The 21,084-nt window shown below is 44.6% G+C and overlaps 9 protein-coding genes across 9 annotated transcripts; 6 read left to right on the top strand and 3 right to left on the bottom strand.

Annotated features, from left to right (window-relative positions):
* Window positions 1–183: 183 nt before the first annotated feature.
* Window positions 184–3,906, top strand: V1512DRAFT_262470 (Lon protease C-terminal proteolytic domain-containing protein). Its single transcript, XM_066916288.1, has 2 exons — window positions 184–1,401; window positions 1,445–3,906. Exons 1-2 carry the CDS (start codon window positions 444–446, stop codon window positions 3,775–3,777), a joined length of 3,291 nt encoding a protein of 1,096 aa, XP_066771563.1. The 5' UTR covers window positions 184–443; the 3' UTR covers window positions 3,778–3,906.
* A 356-nt stretch (window positions 3,907–4,262) lies between these two features.
* Window positions 4,263–5,753, top strand: V1512DRAFT_262467 (uncharacterized protein). The gene has a single exon (XM_066916287.1). The coding sequence runs from the start codon at window positions 4,605–4,607 to the stop codon at window positions 5,598–5,600; it is 996 nt and encodes a 331-aa protein (XP_066771562.1). The 5' UTR covers window positions 4,263–4,604; the 3' UTR covers window positions 5,601–5,753.
* A 243-nt stretch (window positions 5,754–5,996) lies between these two features.
* Window positions 5,997–7,565, top strand: V1512DRAFT_154536 (nucleotide-diphospho-sugar transferase). The gene is made up of 2 exons (XM_066913052.1): window positions 5,997–6,641; window positions 6,695–7,565. The coding sequence occupies exons 1-2, from the start codon at window positions 6,339–6,341 to the stop codon at window positions 7,340–7,342; spliced, it is 951 nt and encodes a 316-aa protein (XP_066771561.1). The 5' UTR covers window positions 5,997–6,338; the 3' UTR covers window positions 7,343–7,565.
* Window positions 7,566–7,724: 159 nt separating this feature from the next.
* On the bottom strand, window positions 7,725–9,996 carry V1512DRAFT_238283 (major facilitator superfamily domain-containing protein). The gene is made up of 4 exons (XM_066914171.1): window positions 9,827–9,996; window positions 9,327–9,768; window positions 8,532–9,277; window positions 7,725–8,486 (listed from the first exon to the last, which is right to left on the bottom strand). The coding sequence occupies exons 1-4, from the start codon at window positions 9,871–9,873 to the stop codon at window positions 7,988–7,990; spliced, it is 1,734 nt and encodes a 577-aa protein (XP_066771560.1). The 5' UTR covers window positions 9,874–9,996; the 3' UTR covers window positions 7,725–7,987.
* A 366-nt stretch (window positions 9,997–10,362) lies between these two features.
* Window positions 10,363–12,616, bottom strand: V1512DRAFT_262459 (uncharacterized protein). Its single transcript, XM_066916286.1, has 4 exons — window positions 12,464–12,616; window positions 12,363–12,413; window positions 12,188–12,313; window positions 10,363–12,139 (listed from the first exon to the last, which is right to left on the bottom strand). The coding sequence occupies exons 1-4, from the start codon at window positions 12,512–12,514 to the stop codon at window positions 10,469–10,471; spliced, it is 1,899 nt and encodes a 632-aa protein (XP_066771559.1). The 5' UTR covers window positions 12,515–12,616; the 3' UTR covers window positions 10,363–10,468.
* A 982-nt stretch (window positions 12,617–13,598) lies between these two features.
* On the top strand, window positions 13,599–14,730 carry V1512DRAFT_224872 (ADP-ribosylation factor family-domain-containing protein). Its single transcript, XM_066913800.1, has 6 exons — window positions 13,599–13,821; window positions 13,872–13,900; window positions 13,949–13,986; window positions 14,041–14,071; window positions 14,125–14,197; window positions 14,247–14,730. Exons 1-6 carry the CDS (start codon window positions 13,795–13,797, stop codon window positions 14,592–14,594), a joined length of 546 nt encoding a protein of 181 aa, XP_066771558.1. The 5' UTR covers window positions 13,599–13,794; the 3' UTR covers window positions 14,595–14,730.
* Window positions 14,731–14,779: 49 nt separating this feature from the next.
* On the top strand, window positions 14,780–16,284 carry V1512DRAFT_224867 (kinase-like domain-containing protein). The gene is made up of 6 exons (XM_066913799.1): window positions 14,780–14,967; window positions 15,013–15,039; window positions 15,088–15,292; window positions 15,341–15,797; window positions 15,846–16,071; window positions 16,123–16,284. Exons 1-6 carry the CDS (start codon window positions 14,846–14,848, stop codon window positions 16,268–16,270), a joined length of 1,185 nt encoding a protein of 394 aa, XP_066771557.1. The 5' UTR covers window positions 14,780–14,845; the 3' UTR covers window positions 16,271–16,284.
* Window positions 16,285–16,288: 4 nt separating this feature from the next.
* V1512DRAFT_262450 (uncharacterized protein) lies at window positions 16,289–18,974 on the bottom strand. The gene is made up of 10 exons (XM_066916285.1): window positions 18,821–18,974; window positions 18,727–18,753; window positions 18,485–18,669; window positions 18,290–18,434; window positions 18,097–18,240; window positions 17,993–18,046; window positions 17,865–17,945; window positions 16,981–17,818; window positions 16,448–16,933; window positions 16,289–16,402 (listed from the first exon to the last, which is right to left on the bottom strand). Exons 1-10 carry the CDS (start codon window positions 18,875–18,877, stop codon window positions 16,344–16,346), a joined length of 2,076 nt encoding a protein of 691 aa, XP_066771556.1. The 5' UTR covers window positions 18,878–18,974; the 3' UTR covers window positions 16,289–16,343.
* Window positions 18,975–19,085: 111 nt separating this feature from the next.
* V1512DRAFT_262446 (P-loop containing nucleoside triphosphate hydrolase protein) lies at window positions 19,086–21,084 on the top strand. The gene is made up of 3 exons (XM_066916284.1): window positions 19,086–19,758; window positions 19,810–19,902; window positions 19,952–21,084. The coding sequence occupies exons 1-3, from the start codon at window positions 19,253–19,255 to the stop codon at window positions 21,015–21,017; spliced, it is 1,665 nt and encodes a 554-aa protein (XP_066771555.1). The 5' UTR covers window positions 19,086–19,252; the 3' UTR covers window positions 21,018–21,084.

Raw genomic sequence — 21,084 nt, 5'->3', positions numbered from 1 at the left:
ACAGTACGTCCCCACGCATGCTACTGTTTAACTACGTCCAATTCATCTAAATCACAAGAAGTGAACAGTATGTGTCACAAAAGTGACTTATATGTGACTTGTGCTTACGAAGCATCTATATTGAGCCCTAACCCTCGCGGTGCTTCTTCCTTGTTCCGGGGGCTTTTGAAAGGTTCAACAGAGCCTAAAACTAACTCGCACACGACACCTCTTTTTGAGTGGGACACGGCTCTTTTGTCATACTTATTCTATCATTTTATATAAGATTTGATCGAGTCTTTATAAAGTCTCAAATCAACTACTGTCTTTTGCACATATATCAACATTTACTCTGGTAGTGGCTAAGCAATATCTATCTCAAAGCCGCACTTCCGATTACTTTGACATTTACAACAACTGTACTATATTCATCATCTACACTGTTCTATACTGGTCAGCACAATATGATCAAATCATTACCAAAGACAGTGATGTTGGCAAGTGCGCGTCCAGCATTTCGGTTATCGCCAGCAGCAAGGATTTTGTCCAACAGACTCAGGCCAAGATCGGTCACACCAATTGCGTTCTCGCCTTCGGTTCGCGCGTTTTCACAAACCGCATTACTGAGAGAAAGCAAAAAGTCCGATGATGGCGATGACAAAGACGGTAAAGATTCGCCGGCTAAGAAGGAGACTGAGGATTTAAGTGAAGACAAGCCGGAGTCGGCTGAGTCTACTACGACATCCACTACAGACAAAAAGTCAGCATCCAAATCCAAGTCTGATGATAAGCATGTAGATGCGAAAGAGAGCGCGAAGGACGGTACGACCAAGTCCGACGAATCAACACCAACACGGGCGTCACGGTCAAGAGATTCCGAGAGTGGCAAGGCTGCGAAAGAATCAAGATTGTCAGCTGCCGCGTCTGATTCATCAAAGAAATCAGGCTCGGATTCAAACAGCGGTACACAGACAAACTCAAAGGTCTTGAACGCAGTCCCTGATGAGATCCCAGAACTTATGGCGCTGCCTATCGTTGCCCGACCGCTGTTTCCTGGGTTCTATAAAGCTGTCGTGATCCATGATGCGCGGCATATTGAAGCAATCAAAGAACTTGTCAAACGTGGACAGCCTTACATTGGTGTTTTCTTGAATAAAGAAGCAAGTCCCAAATCAGAGGCCATCATGGCACAAGACGAAATATATCATAACGGTGTTTTGGCTCAAATCACGAGTGTGTTCCCACAGAGTGATATTAAAGATCCAAATCAGAAGGAAGGATTGACGATTGTGTTGTACCCACACCGGAGAATTCAAATTGAAAGTGTCGAAATTGCTGAGGTGGGTAATGCTGAACCCATTGCGGCTAAAGAAGAGTCAGCTACTGAGGCCGAGGTAACCTCTTTCGACATTGTTCCTGAGGGTAGGTATTTATTAGACTGTAAGACTAATGCTAACTTTACTAGGCGAAACTGCTCAAGATTCGCCTATGGCATTTCTACGCAACAAGGTCACAATGGTTCATGTTGTCAACCGACCCGACGACACATTCAACAAGACCGATCCTACAATCAGTGCCGTTGTTTCTGAAATTGTCACTTTGTTGAAGGAAATCTCGACCATGAACCCACTGTTCCGTGACCAGATCACTGCATTCACATTGTCGCTTTCGTCTGGTAATGTGTATGAGGAGCCGGTTCGATTGTCAGATTTTGCTGCGGCCGTTTCGGCTGGTGAGAGCTCAGAGCTGCAAGACTTGATTGACACGCGTGACGTCGGCGAGCGTCTGCAGAAAGGGCTGGTATTGCTTAAGAAGGAGCTGATGAACGCGAAGTTACAGTCAAAAATCAACAAAGATGTCGAGAACAAGATCCAAAAACGCCAGCGCGAGTATTACTTGATGGAACAAATGCGTGGTATTAGGCGCGAGCTCGGACTGGAGACCGACGGCAAGGATAAGTTGGTTGAGAAGTTTAAGGAGCGAGCAGAGAAACTTGAGTTGCCTGAAGTTGCTCAGCGTGTGTTTGATGAAGAGCTTAGCAAGTTGATGAACCTTGAACCTGCAGCTTCGGAGTTCAATGTCACGCGAAACTACCTGGACTGGATTACCCAGCTACCATGGGGACGACAATCGAGCGAGAATTACTCGATCAAGCATGCCATGACTGTTTTGGACGATGATCATTACGGGTTGAAGGATGTCAAAGATCGTATTCTTGAGTTTATTGCAGTTGGCAAGCTCAGGGGTAATGTTGACGGCAAGATTCTATGTTTTGTCGGGCCGCCCGGTGTGGGTAAGACTTCAATTGGCAAGTCCATTGCGCGTGCTTTGAACAGACAGTTCCAGCGATTCAGTGTCGGTGGTTTGAGTGATGTTGCTGAAATCAAGGGACATCGCAGAACGTATGTTGGAGCGTTGCCGGGTCGGATCATTCAATCACTCAAGAAGTGCCAGACCGAGAACCCGTTGATTTTGATTGACGAAGTTGACAAGATTGGTCATGGTCATCAGGGCGATCCTGCGTCTGCACTGTTAGAACTTTTGGACCCAGAACAGAATCACAGTTTCATGGACCATTACATGGATATTCCGGTCGACTTGTCTAAAGTTTTGTTTGTGTGTACCGCGAACATGACGGACACGATTCCGCGGCCATTGTTGGATCGAATGGAAGTTATTCGAGTGTCTGGATACATTGCTGAGGAGAAGAAGGCTATTGCGATGAAGTACCTTGCGCCTCAAGCACGGGAACAATCTGGATTGAAAGACGCTGATGTTGAACTGACACCAGAGGCGGTTGATTTACTGATTAACAGTTACTGTGCTGAAAGCGGAGTACGAAATTTGAAGCAGCAGATCGATAAGGTCTACAGAAAGGCGGCGCTCGACATTGTTAAGGATGCGAAGGACGATGAAGAGGTTGTTAAGCCAGCTCCTATTGAAGTTTCAGCTTTGACTGGAGAGAAGGAGGAGAAAGCACCGGAGTCAATGAAACCGTACGCGGTTCCAGAGAGTGTACATGTTCACATCACGCCGGACAATGTATCCAATTATGTTGGTCCACCAGTGTACGTTCACGATAAGCTTTACGAGAGTGAACCACCAGTCGGGGTCGTGACTGGACTTGCGTGGACAGCGATGGGTGGTGACGTGTTTATGATTGAGAGTGTGCTTGAGTCACCTTTGCAGACGTCATCGACCGCGAGCTTTAAGCGGACTGGTATGCTTGGAGATGTGTTAAAGGAGTCCACAGTGATTGCGTACACGTTTGCGAAGATGTATGTTGCAACACAATATCCCGAGAACCGATTTTTCGACCATGCACGAATCCATCTTCATTGTCCTGAAGGTGCGACACCGAAGGACGGGCCATCAGCGGGTGTGACAATTTCGACATCGTTATTGTCGCTTGCTCTGAACAGGCCTATTGATGCTGCGATTGCAATGACGGGCGAGATTACAGTGACAGGTCGTATTCGTCGTATTGGTGGACTTCGCGAGAAGTTTGTTGCGGCCAGGCGAGACGGGGCTAAAACAGTTTTGTTTCCAAAGGCCAACATGGCAGACTACGAGGCCTTGCCCGATAACCTGAAGGAAGGGATTCAGGGGGTTCCATGCACTTACTTTGACGACGTGTTTAATCAGTGTTTTAAGGGTTTAAGCCGAGAAGAAGGAAATAAGGTTTGGGCGAATACCTTAAAATCCGAGGACACTAAATCAGGGCCTGGAGGACCAGGGAATGGACTAGGAGATTTGTTCCCACCGCTTGGAGGGGGAGTGAACGAAATTCACGCATAATAATAGAATGGTACTACTATTAGTAGTACTATTTTGTGTATATGATTTATTTGGGTAAAGGCATAAGTTAGGATAGTTTAGATACGCAACACAATGAACAATCAAATCGATGACGTGTTAGTAAGACAATGACTCAGCGTATAAGACTAAAAGAAGAGCGAGAAAATACGTAAGCGCCGCGGACGAACGTTGGACCGCGGCGCAAAGCTAACCTGATTAAGCAGGAAATGCGGGCGAAAGTATTATTAAAATTAAATATTTCTTGATTAAGTAATTATTAAAAGCGAGTGAATGGAATTTGAATAGGGTTAGGGCAATTATAGAGTGAGACGGAGGTCCGGGAATAGGTAGCCCCATCCGAGGAAGGTTTTGACTTGTGGAGTTCGGAAGTACGATTTTGTCCGTATTTCCACGCCGCACGGCTGGCGGTGGTGGGTGAATGCGAGATATTTGGCCGCATTCTATTTTTTGTTCTAGTCTCTCGTTTAGCGAGCGAGTCTTTCTCGTTAAATGTTACTTTTAAAGTATTATGATTAATAAAGGTATGGATGTGTAATCAGTTTGTGTGTTTGAAGGTTTGTGAGTAAGGTTTGTTTCTCTTTGTCCGTGAGAGCTTGAGCTCTTAGTGTGCTATGTGAACGTCTTGTTCAGCCGTACATTGATTGAATTAGTACTTATACCTCCTGCTTCCTCCCGTTTTCTCTTCTGTCCTATCTTTCTGTCATTTTCTCTCTCTTTCTCTATTTTTCTCTCTCTCTCTCTCTCTCTCCTATCTCTACTTCAATATAATTATATCTGGTATCTTCTTGTTTAAAACTATTGCTGAAATGACGGTGGCCAAGTTCAGTGGTGACCACGACGATATGACATTTGAAGAACGAAAAGAATGGATGGGTATATCAGATCCTCTTTTGCGTCGACGAATACAAAATAGAGTAGCTCAAAGAGCAAGACGGCGTAGATTGGCTAAGGATCGTGAGATGGCTATGGCGAAGTCTACGAAAAAGTCAAGTACGACTATTGCGATGTCGAGTGAACCAAGTCAGTCAAGTGAACAGAGTGAAAGCCAGTCGCCGGATCAGTCTATATTTCAAGAAATGTTGGCTGATTTATCGTCCACCACATCTCTAGAATCTACCACGTCTACCTGTCCTTCGGAGACTTTCTCAAGCACGAGTTCGAGTCCATGTTCAACAGAATCATGCTCTCCTGTGCTAAATGACTCGTTTCTAGACTTGCCGTTGTCACCTCTGCCATTGAATGCAGACTTGTTCTTATCAACCAACCCGCTTGCGACTCCACAGCAAATTCAAAGACAGCATTATGATGATCTGCAACGGCAGGAGCAGTTGAGTACTGCGACTAGTACTACTACTACACCAGAAATGGTTCTGTCTTGTCATACTGTTGGACAAGCGATGTGTGAAAACATCACTAGACTGCCGCTTCCACATGATTATCCTCAACATCAGGTGTTCACCATGAAGCCAGACGAAACGGCAGAGATCCCTGAATCATTACAACCTACTGAATTACAAGGAATTATTCCACATATTCAATACGTTGACGCACTTCCATTCCCTGCTCTACGAGATTCATTACTAGTACAAATCCATAAGGAGTCATTTGACGAAGTTGAATTCTGTTCTGATTTATTGAACGATGGTTTCAGAGTCTGGGGCACGGATTCCGCACAACCAATGGCATGGGAAATAACAGAGGACTTTGCCAAAAAGTGGCGGTGGCTGCTTGATGACTCTATTTTCGCAATTGCGAGGTTTTGGTCTGGCCAGCGACGGCTGGCAGCGGTTGAAGGCGGTTGAAGGCGGTTGAGGGCGGTTGAGGGCGGTTGAAGGCGGCTGAAGGCGGATGAGAGGTCGACGAAAGTGAACACACATCACATCTTGTACATAGCGTATATACACATGGGAGGGGATTTACATAAGGGAGTATTTGGTCATATATTATTTTGCAGATATTGTATATATTTAATTTCACACCATCAATCAATGAAAGTTACTAAGCAACATTGTCAAACGTCCAAAAAAAGAAATTAATGCGATGGATAGGCGATTATGGTTCGGACGGCGTTTGAGAAGAAGCCGCGGAAGTTACGATTGCTCCGAGAAAATCTTATAGGGTAAGGGCTTGTTGAGATGCATACGTAAGTGCTTACGTCAGACTTTGCCATCAGTCGGCAAAACACGTGGAGAATGTGGCGGAGCACAAGATATTGCGTGCAAAAATGTCGTGTGCTGCTTATGGCGTAAGTGAGTAAATAAACATGGCTATTCAAAGCCAAGCACGCGTTGTTGGTGCCTGGACCCCCGAACCCAAAATTCCATATCGCAATCGCTGCGAGATATTTGTATACTGCTTTTTCGCCTTGGACAGTTCTATATAATTCAGGACTTGTTTTGACACTTGATATTTTTATTATATACTAGAAGGAGGTACCATTAGTCCTTTTATTACCAAGTACTTGATACGGCATCACTCAGTTGTCAACAATCAATCATACAAATTAAGACCCTTATCTATAGCTCTATCGCCACTGTTATATGCGTTTAAGAGCAAGGATGAGAAGACCTTTTGCTATTCCCCTCTTCATCTTGGGATTGATTGTCGTTGTTGGAGTCATAATTACATTCAATTACATCACTCTATTGTTTGATTCAGTCACAGATAACACAATAGACTTCGAAAATGTTACATTCGATAAGTCAACTGGAATGGCCCAAACTGCAAATCCTCAACTAATGCCAAAAATCATTCATCAAACTTGGAAAAATGATACGGTTCCTGAACAGTGGAAATCTGCTCAAGAAAGCTGCTTGTCTCTACATCCGGATTTTGAATACAAGGTATGTTTACATTCTTAACGTGTCGGAAATAAGCCAATACTAAATAACTGCAGTTATGGACTGATGAATCTTCACGACAATTCATTGCAGAGGAATTCCCTTGGTTTTTGGAAACTTTTGACAGCTATCCATTCAATATTATGAGAGCTGACGTGATTCGGTACTTTGTGCTTGAACATTTTGGTGGAATTTATATCGATCTCGATGAGGGCTGCAAAGTTAGACTAGATCCTCTTTTGACTTATCCTGCTTGGGTCCGCCGTGCTGAACCTACTGGTGTATCCAACAGCGTCATGGGCTCGACTCCTCATCATCCGTTCTATATGAACTTGATGCTGCAGCTTAAAAATTACAATTTCAACTGGGGGGTGCCGTATATTACTGTCATGTATTCAACAGGCCCCCTCTTCGTGTCTGTCATCTGGAAACAGTTCAAGCGGTGGGCAACCACAGACGCTGAACAGGTCTGGATCTTACCGCCGCCTACTGCAGACTCTGCATACTTTGTCGACTTACATGGTTCGTCCTGGCACGAGGACGACGCCGAGTGGATCATGTTCATGGGCGTTCACTGGCTTGCCATCACCATCCTCGGTTTCTTACTTGCCACCGTCGTCGGTTTGACGTCGTATATCATCGTCAGACGCGTGTACGCTCCAAGACGGGCTGCTTTGCGATACAAGCACCTAGGTGACGAGTGACTACCGCACGCACACGAAAAAAAAGCATAATCACGCATCACGCTTCAACTCTACGGCATTACTCATGTTTCGTTTTACTATTACACATCCAAATGTACATATAGCTTGCAGCCCGTTTCATTATTTTATTGGTTTCGTCCGTCCGGCTTTATGCTTTCACATTCACACTCCTTTTTTGTATTTGATTCGGTTTGGCGTATAACTATTATTTTATATATTATTACTTTTTGATACGTTTGCGAAAACTTGTTTGGGAGTCGTTTAGTTTTTTGCCTTTTCTTTTTTTTGATTTTGGATAAGTTCTGTTGCAAAGAACATTTTCAGAGCGGTTAACCTTTAATGAATTATAACTTCATCAAATCATGCTTATACTACGCGCTTCTTCCATTAAATTATTTTTTTATTTCTAACGAGTACCGAGAAATACCGAGGAATGCTCGAATAATTTACCTCGGTAGATGGATTAGATATCGAGCCGCATCATTCGCGGCTAGTGATGTGGGTCCGTGAAGCGGCCCGGTCCGCCTACAAATTGAATCCAGCTCAATCTGGAAATCAGAAAAAGTAAAATATAAACAAAAAATAAATGAAAGACTCAAAAATAAACAGAAAAAACCTCTATGATAACGAATCGCAAAACAAAGTCTATTCATCTTCGCCGCCGCCGCTTGCGGGCCACACGTATTCAGTCTCGACCTCGGAATCCAGTTCCATCGCGCTGTAGTCGTCGCGCGGGTTCAGGTTGTCACGCAGGGAGTCAGTTCCATCCACGCCGTCACCAGAATCATACAATCCGCCATCGACGTGTTCTCTCACCATGAGCGACAGAACGAACGCGACACCGAGCATGGCCGACACGACGACGAAGATGGTGCGTGGGTGAGAACCGACCGTGAGCGCGTAGATGTTTGAAAAAATCACCGGCGTGATGATGGTAGATATGCTTTGAACGAGCGAGAGTGAGCCCAGTAAAGCGCCCGTATTTTCTTTCGCAACGTGTTTGGTCAGCGCAGAGTTAATTGTAGGCGAGCTCATGCTTCCCAACGCACCGGCGGCGGACGCGGCCGCAAACTCCAGACTGTTGCGTGATAGACCCATTAATACGAATGCCATCATTTCACATAAAACGCCGACGCGAATAAGACTGTGTACGATTAGCATTCGTCCACCAAACCGTAGTTGAACTTACAAGACATCAGCTTTGGTAGCGCCGACTTCGTGCTGGATATGTGGTCTATATTTCGCATGATAGTGTGAAATAATTGGCAACGCAATCACAAGTGCCATAACTCTGGTCACACCCGCCAGAGAGATGAAGTACCCTGCCTCCTCTGACCGCCAATGAAATGTAAACTCAGCGTAGAGTAAGATCGTGAGCACCGAGCCATACCCGGTGCCCATGAGCACAGTCTCAATCAACGCCAGGACGAGAATGTTGCGCTTGACAATATACCGTGTACCGTCGTTTGGCCACAGCATGCGCAGCGGCTTTAAAAAATTCATTTTGCGCGCGTAGTAACGCATGTCGTGTGTGCCGGCAGCCTCGAACTCGGCATCGATCCTGTGAGCGTCCTGAGCGTCAATGATGCTCTCACGCGACCGCGACTCGGGCAGTACACATGCAAAAAACGCAATAATCAACAGCTGCGTGGCCAGCGCGACGTAGAACACAGATAACAAATTGTCGGTCAATTGCAGAAACACAGCGCCAAGGGCAGGGCCTAACGCGATGCCGCAGAAGAGACACGCCCGAAGCATGCCAAACACTTTGGCTCGCTGGGCAGGAGGCGTGCAATCGCTTGCGTAGGCGTGCGTCGTCAACATCATTGTGGTGGCTGACCCACTTAATCCGTCTAGTACAGGTGACACTAAAAACCAGAGATATGCGTGTGGACTACTTGATTTGGCCGCAATTAGCAGAATAGTTCCGCTGATCTACAAATGTCAATACCGTTCCAACAACATCTGCGACAATAACACATACAAGGGGACCAACAGACGACATTGTGATGATTGGTTTCCGCCCAATCCTATCTGACAGTGCGCCTAGTTTTGGACTGACAAGCGCGGCCAGTATTCCCTGGATAAGCGCGACAATCATCATAAACCGCGACACTTTGGCATGCATTTCCGCGGTCTGGCAATCTCTATCGAAATCCTCTCCGTCTGTCGCATTCACGCTGGCGTAGTTCGCTCTGCACACTAGTTCCAGCACCAAGTTCAGCGCCGGCGCAATCAGCGCGCCCTGAGCCACGGTGCCTAAGAAGAATGCCGGAAGCAGTGCGTAGGCCGACGGCCGGCTCCACCATTTCAGATTGTTGAACCGCAAACGAACGCCGCCTTGCACTGAGTCCTCAGACACGGACACTACGTCGCGATCGTCTCTGAACGGACTCGACGGTGACACGAGAAGATTATCAAAGCCGCTTCAAACACCGCCCCTATCAGCATCGTGTGACGACAATCACCTCTAGTATAACGTACCTCAACCTGACCTGGCCTTCTTCGGGCACACGTTTCCTAGAAACCATTTGCTTGAGTGAATTCAATTGCCGACCTTGAATATCCTATTGAGCTGTTTAAAGTCCGCGAATCTACGTGAGATTGAATGTCGGTCAAGTGGAGTGTTGAAGGGTGACGACGCTCTATAAAATAGACTCTGGGCTAATGCACATTAGTGCTTTAGTGTACGCTATATTTGTATGCGATTATGCAGCACTGTCACACAATTAGGTTAGTCTGAGTGTAATGTCTAAACCTTACTCGGCTTAATAATTACTCTTACGCAGTTTATCGTACTTTGCACTAAAATTTATAAATAAAATAAGATTATAATAAGAGCATAAGCAGCGAGTGTTTAGTACGTAGTCTGTTGTTCGCATCATACTCGTCCTAGAGTTCTGTTTCTGTGGATTATCAGGGGGGTCTCTGCTTTATCTGATAAGCCCACGGAGGTCCTGTCCGTCCACCCAAGTTTAAACATGTCCATGACCGAATTGTCATTTACAGTTACACAACAATTAGAAAAATGCTTGCATTTAAAACAAAACTTTTAACAAAAAACAATCAAAAGGTATCTCAAGACTCCTGCCAATCCTTCAACGCCAGTAACAAATACACTCATCTTCACCTCCGCCCAAACTTAAACCCCTTCGTCCCCCTGCCAAACGTGTTCAACAACCCAGTGATTCTCGATCCCGTAACACTCGTATTCGCAGACCTCTCTGTCTCGGTGTGCAAGTCAAAATTCAAGATGCTCTCAGAACACTTGGTGAAATCGTAAGGCGCTTCGAATAGAAGCTCAATTTCATCGTACGTTATGAAACCAATGGTCAGGCTGGGGTCTGGTGCCGGTACAACATCCTTGTAAACGTGAACGTCCAGAACCTCGCCACCAGTGGTGAGCGGGTCTACCCTGTTTGATGTAGGGCAAGACGGGAACTTAGTCCCGTTCACTGGATCTTGACATTCATCCGCATTCGAAGTGGCGGCTTCGCAGTTTGGGATTTCGTCATTAATCGCCAGCGGGCCTACCCCGTTTGAAGTAGGGCGAGACGAGAACTTAATCTCGTTCACTGAGACCTCATACTCTAGGACATTGTTGGCAATAGCAATTGAATCTACCTCGCTCGAGTCAAGGCAAGACGAGAAGTCGGTCTCGGTTATTAGGACTCCGTTCTTCAGGATCTCGTCGCCAGAATTGGCAAGCGGATCTACCCCGTTTGAAGTAGGGCAAGAAGAGAATTCAGTCTCATTCACTGAATCTTGCCAGTCATCGACACTAGAAGCGACGGCTTCATATTCCAGGACCTCGCCGCCAGGATTGGCGAGTGGATCTACCCCGTTTAAATCAGGGTAATACGAGAACTCGGCCTCGTTCACTGGGCAATGCTCAATCTCAGAGCTTGATTTCTCGGAACCCGCGCAAAAAAGCTCGGCCGTGACAAAAAAGGTGGCAAGCGACATGGCACTGAGGTCGATCTGGCTAGAATAGTCGATAGTAGACTCTTCGTCACTGTAAATGACCCTGGGAAAAACGTTATCATCATTCATGAGCTGTTTCTGTTCAAGAATGCAGGCGCGTAAAGACGTGGCGCTCTCAGGTGGAGCAAACATGCTGGCAATTGTCGCCAAGGAAACCGTGCTTTTGTCGGCATAGTAGGGCTGTTCAACAACAGCACTGTTGTCGTCATTGGATTCGTCGTTTTGCGAGTCGTAGTCGTCAAAGTTCAGACTCTCAGCAAAAAAACTCGCAGCAGTAGAAATATGAAGAGGAACAGCAGTGGTGCTCTGCTCAGTAACAGAAGGTGGGTTGACAGAAGCACAAGCCGGAGTGGTATAAACAGGTACAGAGGGTCCAGAATCAATAGCAACAGAGACAGTAGAATCGTCAGCAAAAATGCAAACAGGATAAATTCCATCGCTGCAGATATCTTCGACTCTGGGCACGATGGCAGGAACAAGCTGACGCTCAGTGACAGTATGGATGAGATCGCGGACTTTGCCAGTCTGAACGGTCTTGACGCAAGCAGTAGGACTAAGCTCTTCATCGTAAGTGTCGCAAAGGCCAAATTCGGTGTCACACGGGTTGTAAAGTTTAGCAAGCGTCATTGGTGGCATGTCGGTGTCAGATCTGGCCCAGATCGCGGATTCAATAGCAAGAATCTTGCCCTCGGTGGATTGCACAAAGTCAGACTGAGCAACAGAAGTGGGTTCAGCAATAAGTTCAGGGTCAATAAGTGGTTCAACCTCAGGCATAGCAGAAACACGTTTGCACCCAAAAGTACGTCTCAGCGACTGCCTGTCTTTAGTTCTGTCCGCTATACCGTACTTTTCGTGACTTACCTGGCCGAAACGGTTGGTGGCCGAGTGCTGGACCGGTTGGCGAGTGTTCGCACGAAAAACAACTTGCGTCGGTTTTGGCCTCTTTTTAATGCGAAAGATGTGTTGGAAAAAGTTACCAGAGAACGACTAATGTCAGTTAGCATTCGGATTTCCATGTTGCCAAATTATTACTTACTTTAGACTTGGTGTCTCTCTGTGCACGAGATTTTTTCGCAGCCTTAGTACTCTAGGTTGCCTTGATTAGCAACTGTAGTTTTAGTAGTATATAAGTCTTACCTTGCGAGTAAAAAGACTGCGGAAGAAAAAAGCAAATTTTTTGAAGGACATGAAGTTAACTTTTAGTAAGCAATGTACTGGAAAAAAAAAGAATGATATGGGCTTTTTATAAAACGGAAATTTGCCACTATTTGAGTCCAGTCTGATTCTCGTACTTTGGTGATTTAAAGCGAATATTTTGACTGTCCGGAGGTTTGTTTACATTGCCGCTTAAAATGCGGCTCTACCCTAACCCGATATATTTTGAGGTAGTGAAGTATTCAACATTCTGGAGTTGATTATATGAATGAATAAGTATCGAGTCTTGTTGATTGTACGATAGAGATTCGTGTTTTTGCTGTTTACTAGCTGTAGAAGCAGAATGTTGTTGCTGCCAAACGTAATAGTATGCTCCGAGCTACAGTCTCATACAGTTCACGCAACTACACTCTTGTCATAAGATCAGTACTTTTCGCTTTCTGTATTAGTAGGCATCTTTTTGCTAGTTACGGCAAATAGCCAGTAGTTGTCTGTTTGTAAGTCACAGTCAGTAACAGTCAGTAATTGTCAGTAATTGTCAGTAATTGTCAGTAATTCTGTCAGTAACAATTGCTATTTTAAGCCTCTGGACCTTCTCACAGCATTGATATTTCATGAAGTTGGCCACATCTGTGTATATCAGTTGACTCTTTTCATTTTAATGATTGCCGTCAGATTATATATAGAATACAAAGCTGTTGAGTATTGAAAACAGAATGTACGATTTAGCTAACAATATATGACAGTAGAAGACAGCGTCACTGAATTAAGCACAGTCAAATAACAACAAAAATTTCAAACTGTTTCCCAATACAATTTGACCTTGAAATAGGCTGTGCTAACGTTCTGCAGTGGAATAGCAACGAGATATCATGCTTATAATTGTCGTTTGACTTCAGTTCCAGTTGTTACTCGCCCAAATATATAATAATTAAAACCATTACAAATACCACGTTTGATTTTTTCTCGCGATAAATTTACAATCAGAACTTGAACAAGAACACAAATTTTTTGTTTTGAGGATTTGGACTCCCCCTTTTTCTTACTATAAATGCCGAACCCGCGCCGCAGGGTCACATTGAATTGCGTTTTTTGTGGGTTCGTCCTTAAGTTTAATGTATTTATTGAACCAAATTCAAATTCTCCTCATAATTCAAGCTTTGATTTCTTTCTGAGTGCTACACTGAATTTCAATTAGTCGTGAAATACTGCAAATTTGCGGGAGCAAGATAAACAGCATCAATATCTGACCGGTCACTATTTAGTAGTTCCTACACAGTATTTGATCCCCAGTTGGCGAACACTTCGTGAGGATGGGAGGTGTATTTAGTAGGTTATGGGTGTGATACTTGCTGTTATTGCATTCTAACATGTACTAAACTGTATGTAGGCAAAACTCTTCGCCAGTCGGGAAATGCGGTATGCGTCTTGAATTCATACTTCAAGAAATAATATTGACTTTTACAGGATTCTCATGCTTGGACTCGACGCGGCGGGAAAAACAAGTACGTTCTAGTCTAATATTTCGTGTCGCTTCATTGATTTAACACAAATTTTAGCTATTCTTTTCAGACTCAAATTGGGGCAGGCGTAAGTTGAATCGTGAGAGTCTGTATTTGTTGAGGCTTAACATTGGAATTCAGAGTCACAACTATTCTTACTGTGGGATTCAATGTTGAGTCAATAACTTACAAGAACATCAAGTTCAATGTTTGGGTATGAATACTAGGTACGATGCTGCAATGATGCGTCTGACAACACCTAGGACGTCGGTGGCCAAGACAAGATTCGCCCTTTATGGCGTCATTATTACACAGGCACACAGGGCTTAGTCTTCGTAGTAGATTCTGCTGACCGGGAACGGATTGAGGAGGCTAAACAGGAGTTGCATCGCATTATATCAGACCGGGAGATGAAAGACTGTTTGCTGCTTGTCTTTGCAAACAAACAGGATCTACCAGGTGCAATGTCACCGACCGAAGTCACTCAGGCACTAGAACTTGAGAGGTTGGAAGACAGAATATGGTATGTCCAACCCAGCACCGCGAAGACAGGCGACGGATTGACCGAAGGACTAAGCTGGCTGAGCTCCAACATGCCTAACACTAGGTAATAAAGTTTTGCCTTTGTTTAACTTACAAAGCATTTAATTTGTACGAGTACATTATGTGTAATTTAGCGGAGTGAATGTTGGTTTAGGATTTTCAACTTTTAACTGTAACTCGTAGATGCAATTTACATATTCAAAGGGTCTTGTGTCATGAGGTGCGATGGTCGTCATCTTGGACTCAGAGGCGTAAACATTAGTGACCTCTCAAACAAGTACTGCGCCGAACTATCCGTTTAGATAACTTTGCGCATTACATGCCCCCGCATTGGACGCGGTCCCCTCTCGGTGGATACAAGATTCGACGAGACAATGAGCGTAAGAAGGTGCTCGACAAGTACGAGATTCTAGGCTACATTGCTGCTGGAACTTACGGAAGGTACGTCCCTTGGCGTGTGAGTATGAATGCAGACTGATTGTTTAGAGTATACAAAGCACGGTCACGAAATGGGTACGTTTGTCGCAGATGAGTGACTTCAGAGGTCTAATTTCATGAAAGGGAAGCAAGGGAATTCGCAATCAAAAAGTTCAAAGCAGACAAAGAAGGAGAAGTTACACATTATACTGGCATATCACAGTCAGCATGCCGAGAAATCGCGCTTTGTCGCGAACTACAGCATGTCAATGTGACCACACTGGTCGAGATCATTTTAGAGGACAAATGCATTTTCATGATCTTTGAATACGCAGAGCATGATTTATTAGTAAGTTAATCTGCATCAATAATATACACAGTCTGACAAGAGTACCAGCAACTTGTACATTTTCATTCCCATCCCGAGCGTCGGGCATTTCCAGAATCAACAATCAAGTCTATCCTATGGCAGCTCATCAACGGGGTGTCATATCTACACCAAAACTGGGTGTTGCACCGTGATTTGAAGCCGGCAAATATCATGGTCACTGCTGACGGTGTTGTCAAAATTGGTGATCTTGGGCTTGCACGCCTGTTCTACAAACCACTGCAGCCTCTCTTCACGGGCGATAAAGTTGTAGTCACGATCTGGTACCGTGCACCTGAACTTTTACTCGGATCAAAACATTACACTCCGGCGGTAGACATGTGGGCTGTCGGGTGTATTTTTGCAGAGTTACTGGCGTTAAGACCCATCTTTAAAGGCGAGGAAGCAAAGATGGACAACAAAAAAATGGTGCCTTTTCAGCGAAACCAGATGCAAAAAGTCATTGAAATCCTGGGAACTCCAAGTAGTGAGTTTACTCTGATTTTTATGAAAATTTACTAACACTAGATATTAGAAGAACGATGGCCATCACTGCCACAGCATCCAGAATACAGGTCGCTTTCAACTTTTAGACTGTACCCGGACAGTTTGGAAGCCTGGTACCAATCCATCGGCGGTTCGCAACCGAAGGGGTTTCAGCTCTTACGGAGCTTGCTGGATTACAATCCGCTCACAAGACTTACTGCCGACCAAGCCCTTCAACACCCGTACTTCTCAGAAATGCCAAAAGTTTCATTAAAGTGAGCAGATTGGGCCATTTTAGGTTTGCTTTGACGCTAACGTAACTCTAGTATTTTTGAGGGCCAGAATGTTGAATATCCAAACCGGAGAATCTCGAACGAAGATAATGACATCAAAACCGGATCGGTTCCGGGAACAAAACGTGCAATTATCACCGAAGATGCACTTGCTGTACGGAAGAAAATGCGGAACGAGTGACAATTTTAGCTAACTTAATAAATTTTCTAAAATATGCCGTATATTCTTTTTTAAAGGATAAGCTACATGCAGTCTAGTCCAATGGACGAGAATAATTCGTAGGGAAACTTCCTATAACACCATTTAATTCGCCTAACTCATTAGCACTGGAGTGAGTTTGCTATAAGAAAAACTTACCTTCCGTCCATCCATCGCCAGTATTTCCTCCTGTTAACATAATCTTGTCGCCCTCGTGTATGGTCAACTCGGCGTCAGACCGACCGATGTAATCATACAACGCCACGACGTAATTAACTTTCTTTGCACCTCTTTTCGGCGCAACCTGTGGCCCTTTCTTCTTTCCTGACGTCGCTATCGACGCTGTCGACGACGAAATTGAAGACGTCCGAGTCATGTCTTGAACCATCTCAATATAGCTGAACGGTACTAACCCTTCACTGATCCCGTTCCGGACAAGAACCCAGCCGGTGCCGTCATGCGGCTCCAGAACTTCGAGCTCATCTCCCTGCGTCAGCGGTATCTCGCCGTCGCCATTCGGTAAATACGAAAACTTGGCCTTGGCTTCCTCGTGCCTCTGCATTCCAGGAATAGCGTAAGGGTCGGCAGTCGATACCGCAGATGACGATTGTTTCGGTTTGTGCCTACCGAATCGCGAGACGGAATCTGTCATTTGTCAATACAAATCTAGACTCACAGGGAACAGCACCTACCTAGCATTGACGATGTGTACGACGTCAAAGTACTGGACCTGCCATACGTCGAGTTATTGTCCTCGCTATTGTCACCATTTTCATTCAAACTCATGGTATCAACCGACTGTTTGTTTTTCTTCTTCTTGCTCACTTTCATCCCCGAGCAGTCTGCCGGCACCTTCATTTCGCATCTGGCGTGACAAGTGTAGCCACAGTCGCGGCATTTGTACCCACGCCTAGTCAAACCCCACACCGTCTCGTTACATAACAAGCACGTCGTCGGAATGGTGAACGACACCGACTTGAAATCGTGCGGTTTTGTACCTCTGACAATGTCCCCGACCACCATCTCCACCGTTTCAACCTCGACTTCGAGCATAATTCGCTTACTGTCAGACAACGCGGCGTCTTGCTGAATCGTAATAAGCTTCGTGAAAACTTCATCAAAATTACCTTTCGTAGAGTCCTTTATTGACTGTTCACGTAGTTCGTACAAGTTTTCAATTTCTTTACGCTGCTGCTCTACAGTAGACCGTAATTCTTGTATTCCTCGCCGTGACTTTGCAATTTTGTTTCTTAGGTACGTCTTTGCGGAGTCGTCTGTGATCATCTTGTCATCGTCATGCCAGATTGGAGAGGGCTCGTACAAAAAGTCAGGTGGAGGAGCCCAGTCCGGTACCGCGTTGTGGCGCATAAACATGGCAGAGTCCAGCACTGGATCGTTTCGGCCAATGGCTTGCGTGGCCTGGTCCATGTGCTCTATGCATCGCTGGAAGCATGAAGTTTCAAGAGACGTTGACTGTGACCAAATAAAGTTCAGCTTGCGAACTCTGGCTTCATTTAAATCTTGCATACTCTGTGACATATTAGCATGTTGCCAGCCGACAGGGAAGTGTACGTACGTCGAGTAAAGAAGGAACATCTTGAAAATAGTATTTATCTTTCAAACGATTGGCCACGTTGATTGCAATCAGATATGAGTTCTAAATCATGTCAGCGTTTTGCCGCATTGACGGTTCCAGTAGCCTACCTTTGCGTTGTTCATGTCTAATTGATTCTGCTCGTAGTGCTTTGCAGCTTTTCCCTATTCAGTCATAAGCATGAGAAGTAGCGTTTTTGAAAATGGGATCTTACTTTACTGGCGTCAAATGATTTCTCGACCTTTATTCTGGAAGTCTCAACAGTCTGACAGGCGGCATCGTATATTTGTTTAGATTTCTTAAGTTCGTTATGAACTTCATCTCTTGACTCTTCTAGCTTTTCGTTAAAGGCAACATGCTAACGTGAATGTTAGCTCTTATATTCGATCTTCAATAATGGAAATAACCATTTTGCGAAAGTTCTCGTATCGGTTTTGGAGTCCTCGTAATTGATCTGCAACTTGTAGTGTCATTTCACTAGAAAGACGATCTCTTTGGTTTGCCATATTTTCAGTCTGAGTAAGAATGTCTGTCCATGTAACCATACTCGCACTACATCTGATCAATCATCATATCCTCCTCTTGATCTGAGTTTCACGTACGATTCAAGAGATCCCGGAGTCACTTGAGGAGTATCACCAACACTTAAACTTATACTTTTCTTTGCTTTCTTGTCAAAGTATTTACTGACAATGGCAAGTAGTTTGACTGAGTATTCTTTCTCTAGAGCTGCTCGTTCTCTATAGAACATTTGAATGTCGTCCAGCCACCGGATACCATTACCAACCTAGATTTCGAGTATCAGCATATATAAGCATAAAATACTTCCACAAGCATTCCATACCCATGCTTCCGTAATTTTGAATCCATCCTAAGAATACTGTCAGCATATAAGGTCCAAATACTATAGTATCCGCCCTCCCACAGGACACAATTACCTTCAATTCAGTACCAAACGATAGCTCATCTTCAATTTGAGCACCTGGTTCAGCCATTCTGTCTTCCACTCTTCCTCTTATTAAAATTCCAAATGCCTTTGCAAGAAATTGTTAATTGCGTTCACAAATCCCAGTTCGCACTTGACGACTACAGTCGGGCTTTTCCACTCAAGTCGCATCCAACCCCCAGAAATACTCAGTGTAATCCGGGTAACCACTTCAGTTCTAAGGAATTGCCAATTTGCATTTTATCAACCAAAAAATCCATTCAAAATCAAATTGAATTTGTACATGAAAATACGAAAAATCACATTTAGCTGGTGTTTAAAATAGAGAGGAATTATTGGGCTTTACGAACTGACAAAAAGCTTTAAACGATTACAAGGCAGATCAAGACACTTTTCGAGCAAAACATTTTTTTAACATTGAATTATGTCTAGCTGGGATACTCCGATTGCTGCGGCATCATCATGGGATACTCCTGAAGGTGCTGCAGTGTCATGGGATGAGCCAGTCAAGACTGAGACAACGCCCAAAACGTCAACTTCACCAGGGACAAATGAAGTCAAATCAGCTCCAGCAGAGTCATGGGATGCTCCTGTAAAAGAATCAGCTGCTGCTGATTCATGGACATCAGTTACAAACATTAACGCCGTTTCTAGCGATTCATGGGAACCTGTTCCAATATCGAATTCAGGATCTTATAAGCCGGCTGCGTCCGCTAGACCGTCTTACAGAAAGCCCGCTGCTGCCAAACCTGCTGCTGATAAAACCGAATCAACTACAGATTCATCAACTGAGAAGACCAATGGAGACGCAGAAAAAAATGGCAATAGTTTGGTTGAGAATCGATACGAAGTTGCTGTCAAGCTTGCAGATTTACAGGCCGATCCAAATTCGCCTCTGTACTCAATCAAATCGTTTGAAGAGCTTGGACTGTAAGTCGAATTTATCTCAAAAACCTCAATGCTGATTTGATGATTGTTTAGTAAGGAAGAACTGATTAAGGGCCTTTACGCGATGAAATTTCAAAAGCCATCAAAGATTCAAGAGCGAGCATTGCCATTATTGCTCAGCAACCCGTAAGTCAGACCCTACAATAGCATTGAGAAAACTACTAACTTGTCGAAGAGCAAAAAATATGATTGGACAATCGCAGTCAGGTACAGGAAAGACCGCTGCGTTCGTTTTAACCATGCTGTCTAGAGTTGACGAGTCTTTGAACGAAGTCCAGGCGATCTGTTTATCGCCTTCTCGTGAGCTCGCGAGACAGACCATGACTGTCGTGCAGGAGATGAGCAAATTTACAGGCATTTCTTCTGGATTTGCCATTCCTGGTGAGCGATCTCGGGGAATCATGACTTCGCAGGTCGTTATCGGAACACCAGGTACTGTTCTTGATATGATCCAGCGTAGACGGCTCCCGGTTCAGCATGTGAAAGTGTTTGTGCTTGATGAGGCAGACAATATGATTGAGGCTCAGAGTCTTGGAGACCAGTGTATCCGTATTCGGAATGCAATGCCAAGTGCGACTCAACTTGTTCTGTTCTCCGCTACTTTCCCGGACGATGTTGCAGAATATGCACGAACTATTATCCCGGAAGCCAACGAGATCCGACTCAAGACAGAAGAATTAAATGTCGATGCAATCAAACAGCTGTACATGGAATGCGATGGAGAGGAGAACAAGTATGAAGTTCTTGTTGGTCTTTACCACTTGCTTACGGTTGGATCGTCAATTATTTTTGTGCAATCTCGTATGACTGCAGAGAAAGTGCAAGCGCGAATGACTGAGGATGGCCACAAATGCTCAGTTCTTCATGGAGGTTTTGAAGGAGAAGATCGTGATCGCATTTTAGAAGATTTCCGGACCGGTCGCAGCAAGGTTCTGATCACGACCAATGTTATTGCACGAGGTATTGATATTGCCAGTGTGTCAATGGTCATAAACTACGATGTTCCGCTTGATGCTAATGGCAACCCTGATCCTCAGACGTATTTACATCGGATTGGACGGACTGGCAGATTTGGCCGTATCGGAGTTTCAATCTCGTTTGTTCATGATGAGAGATCATGGCGCCAGTTGAACGAGATTCAGCAGTTCTATGGCATTGACATGGTCGGAATTCCTACAGATGACTGGGATGAAGTTGAGGAAATTCTTAAGCTAGCACTAAAAGGTGTGAAGCTGTCTTAGAGCTTTCTCCGTGATAATTTTGCAAGAAGAAATATGAATAAAAAATAAAGTTGCTACAACAATTAAA

The sequence above is a fragment of the Lipomyces arxii genome (genome assembly GCF_038497795.1).
Source record: "Lipomyces arxii strain Phaff 12-163 unplaced genomic scaffold V1512scaffold_7, whole genome shotgun sequence".
In the NCBI taxonomy this organism is placed as follows: domain Eukaryota; kingdom Fungi; phylum Ascomycota; class Lipomycetes; order Lipomycetales; family Lipomycetaceae; genus Lipomyces; species Lipomyces arxii.
The sequence above is the reverse complement of the archived record's forward strand: the minus strand, read 5'-3'. Positions and strand labels throughout refer to the sequence as shown.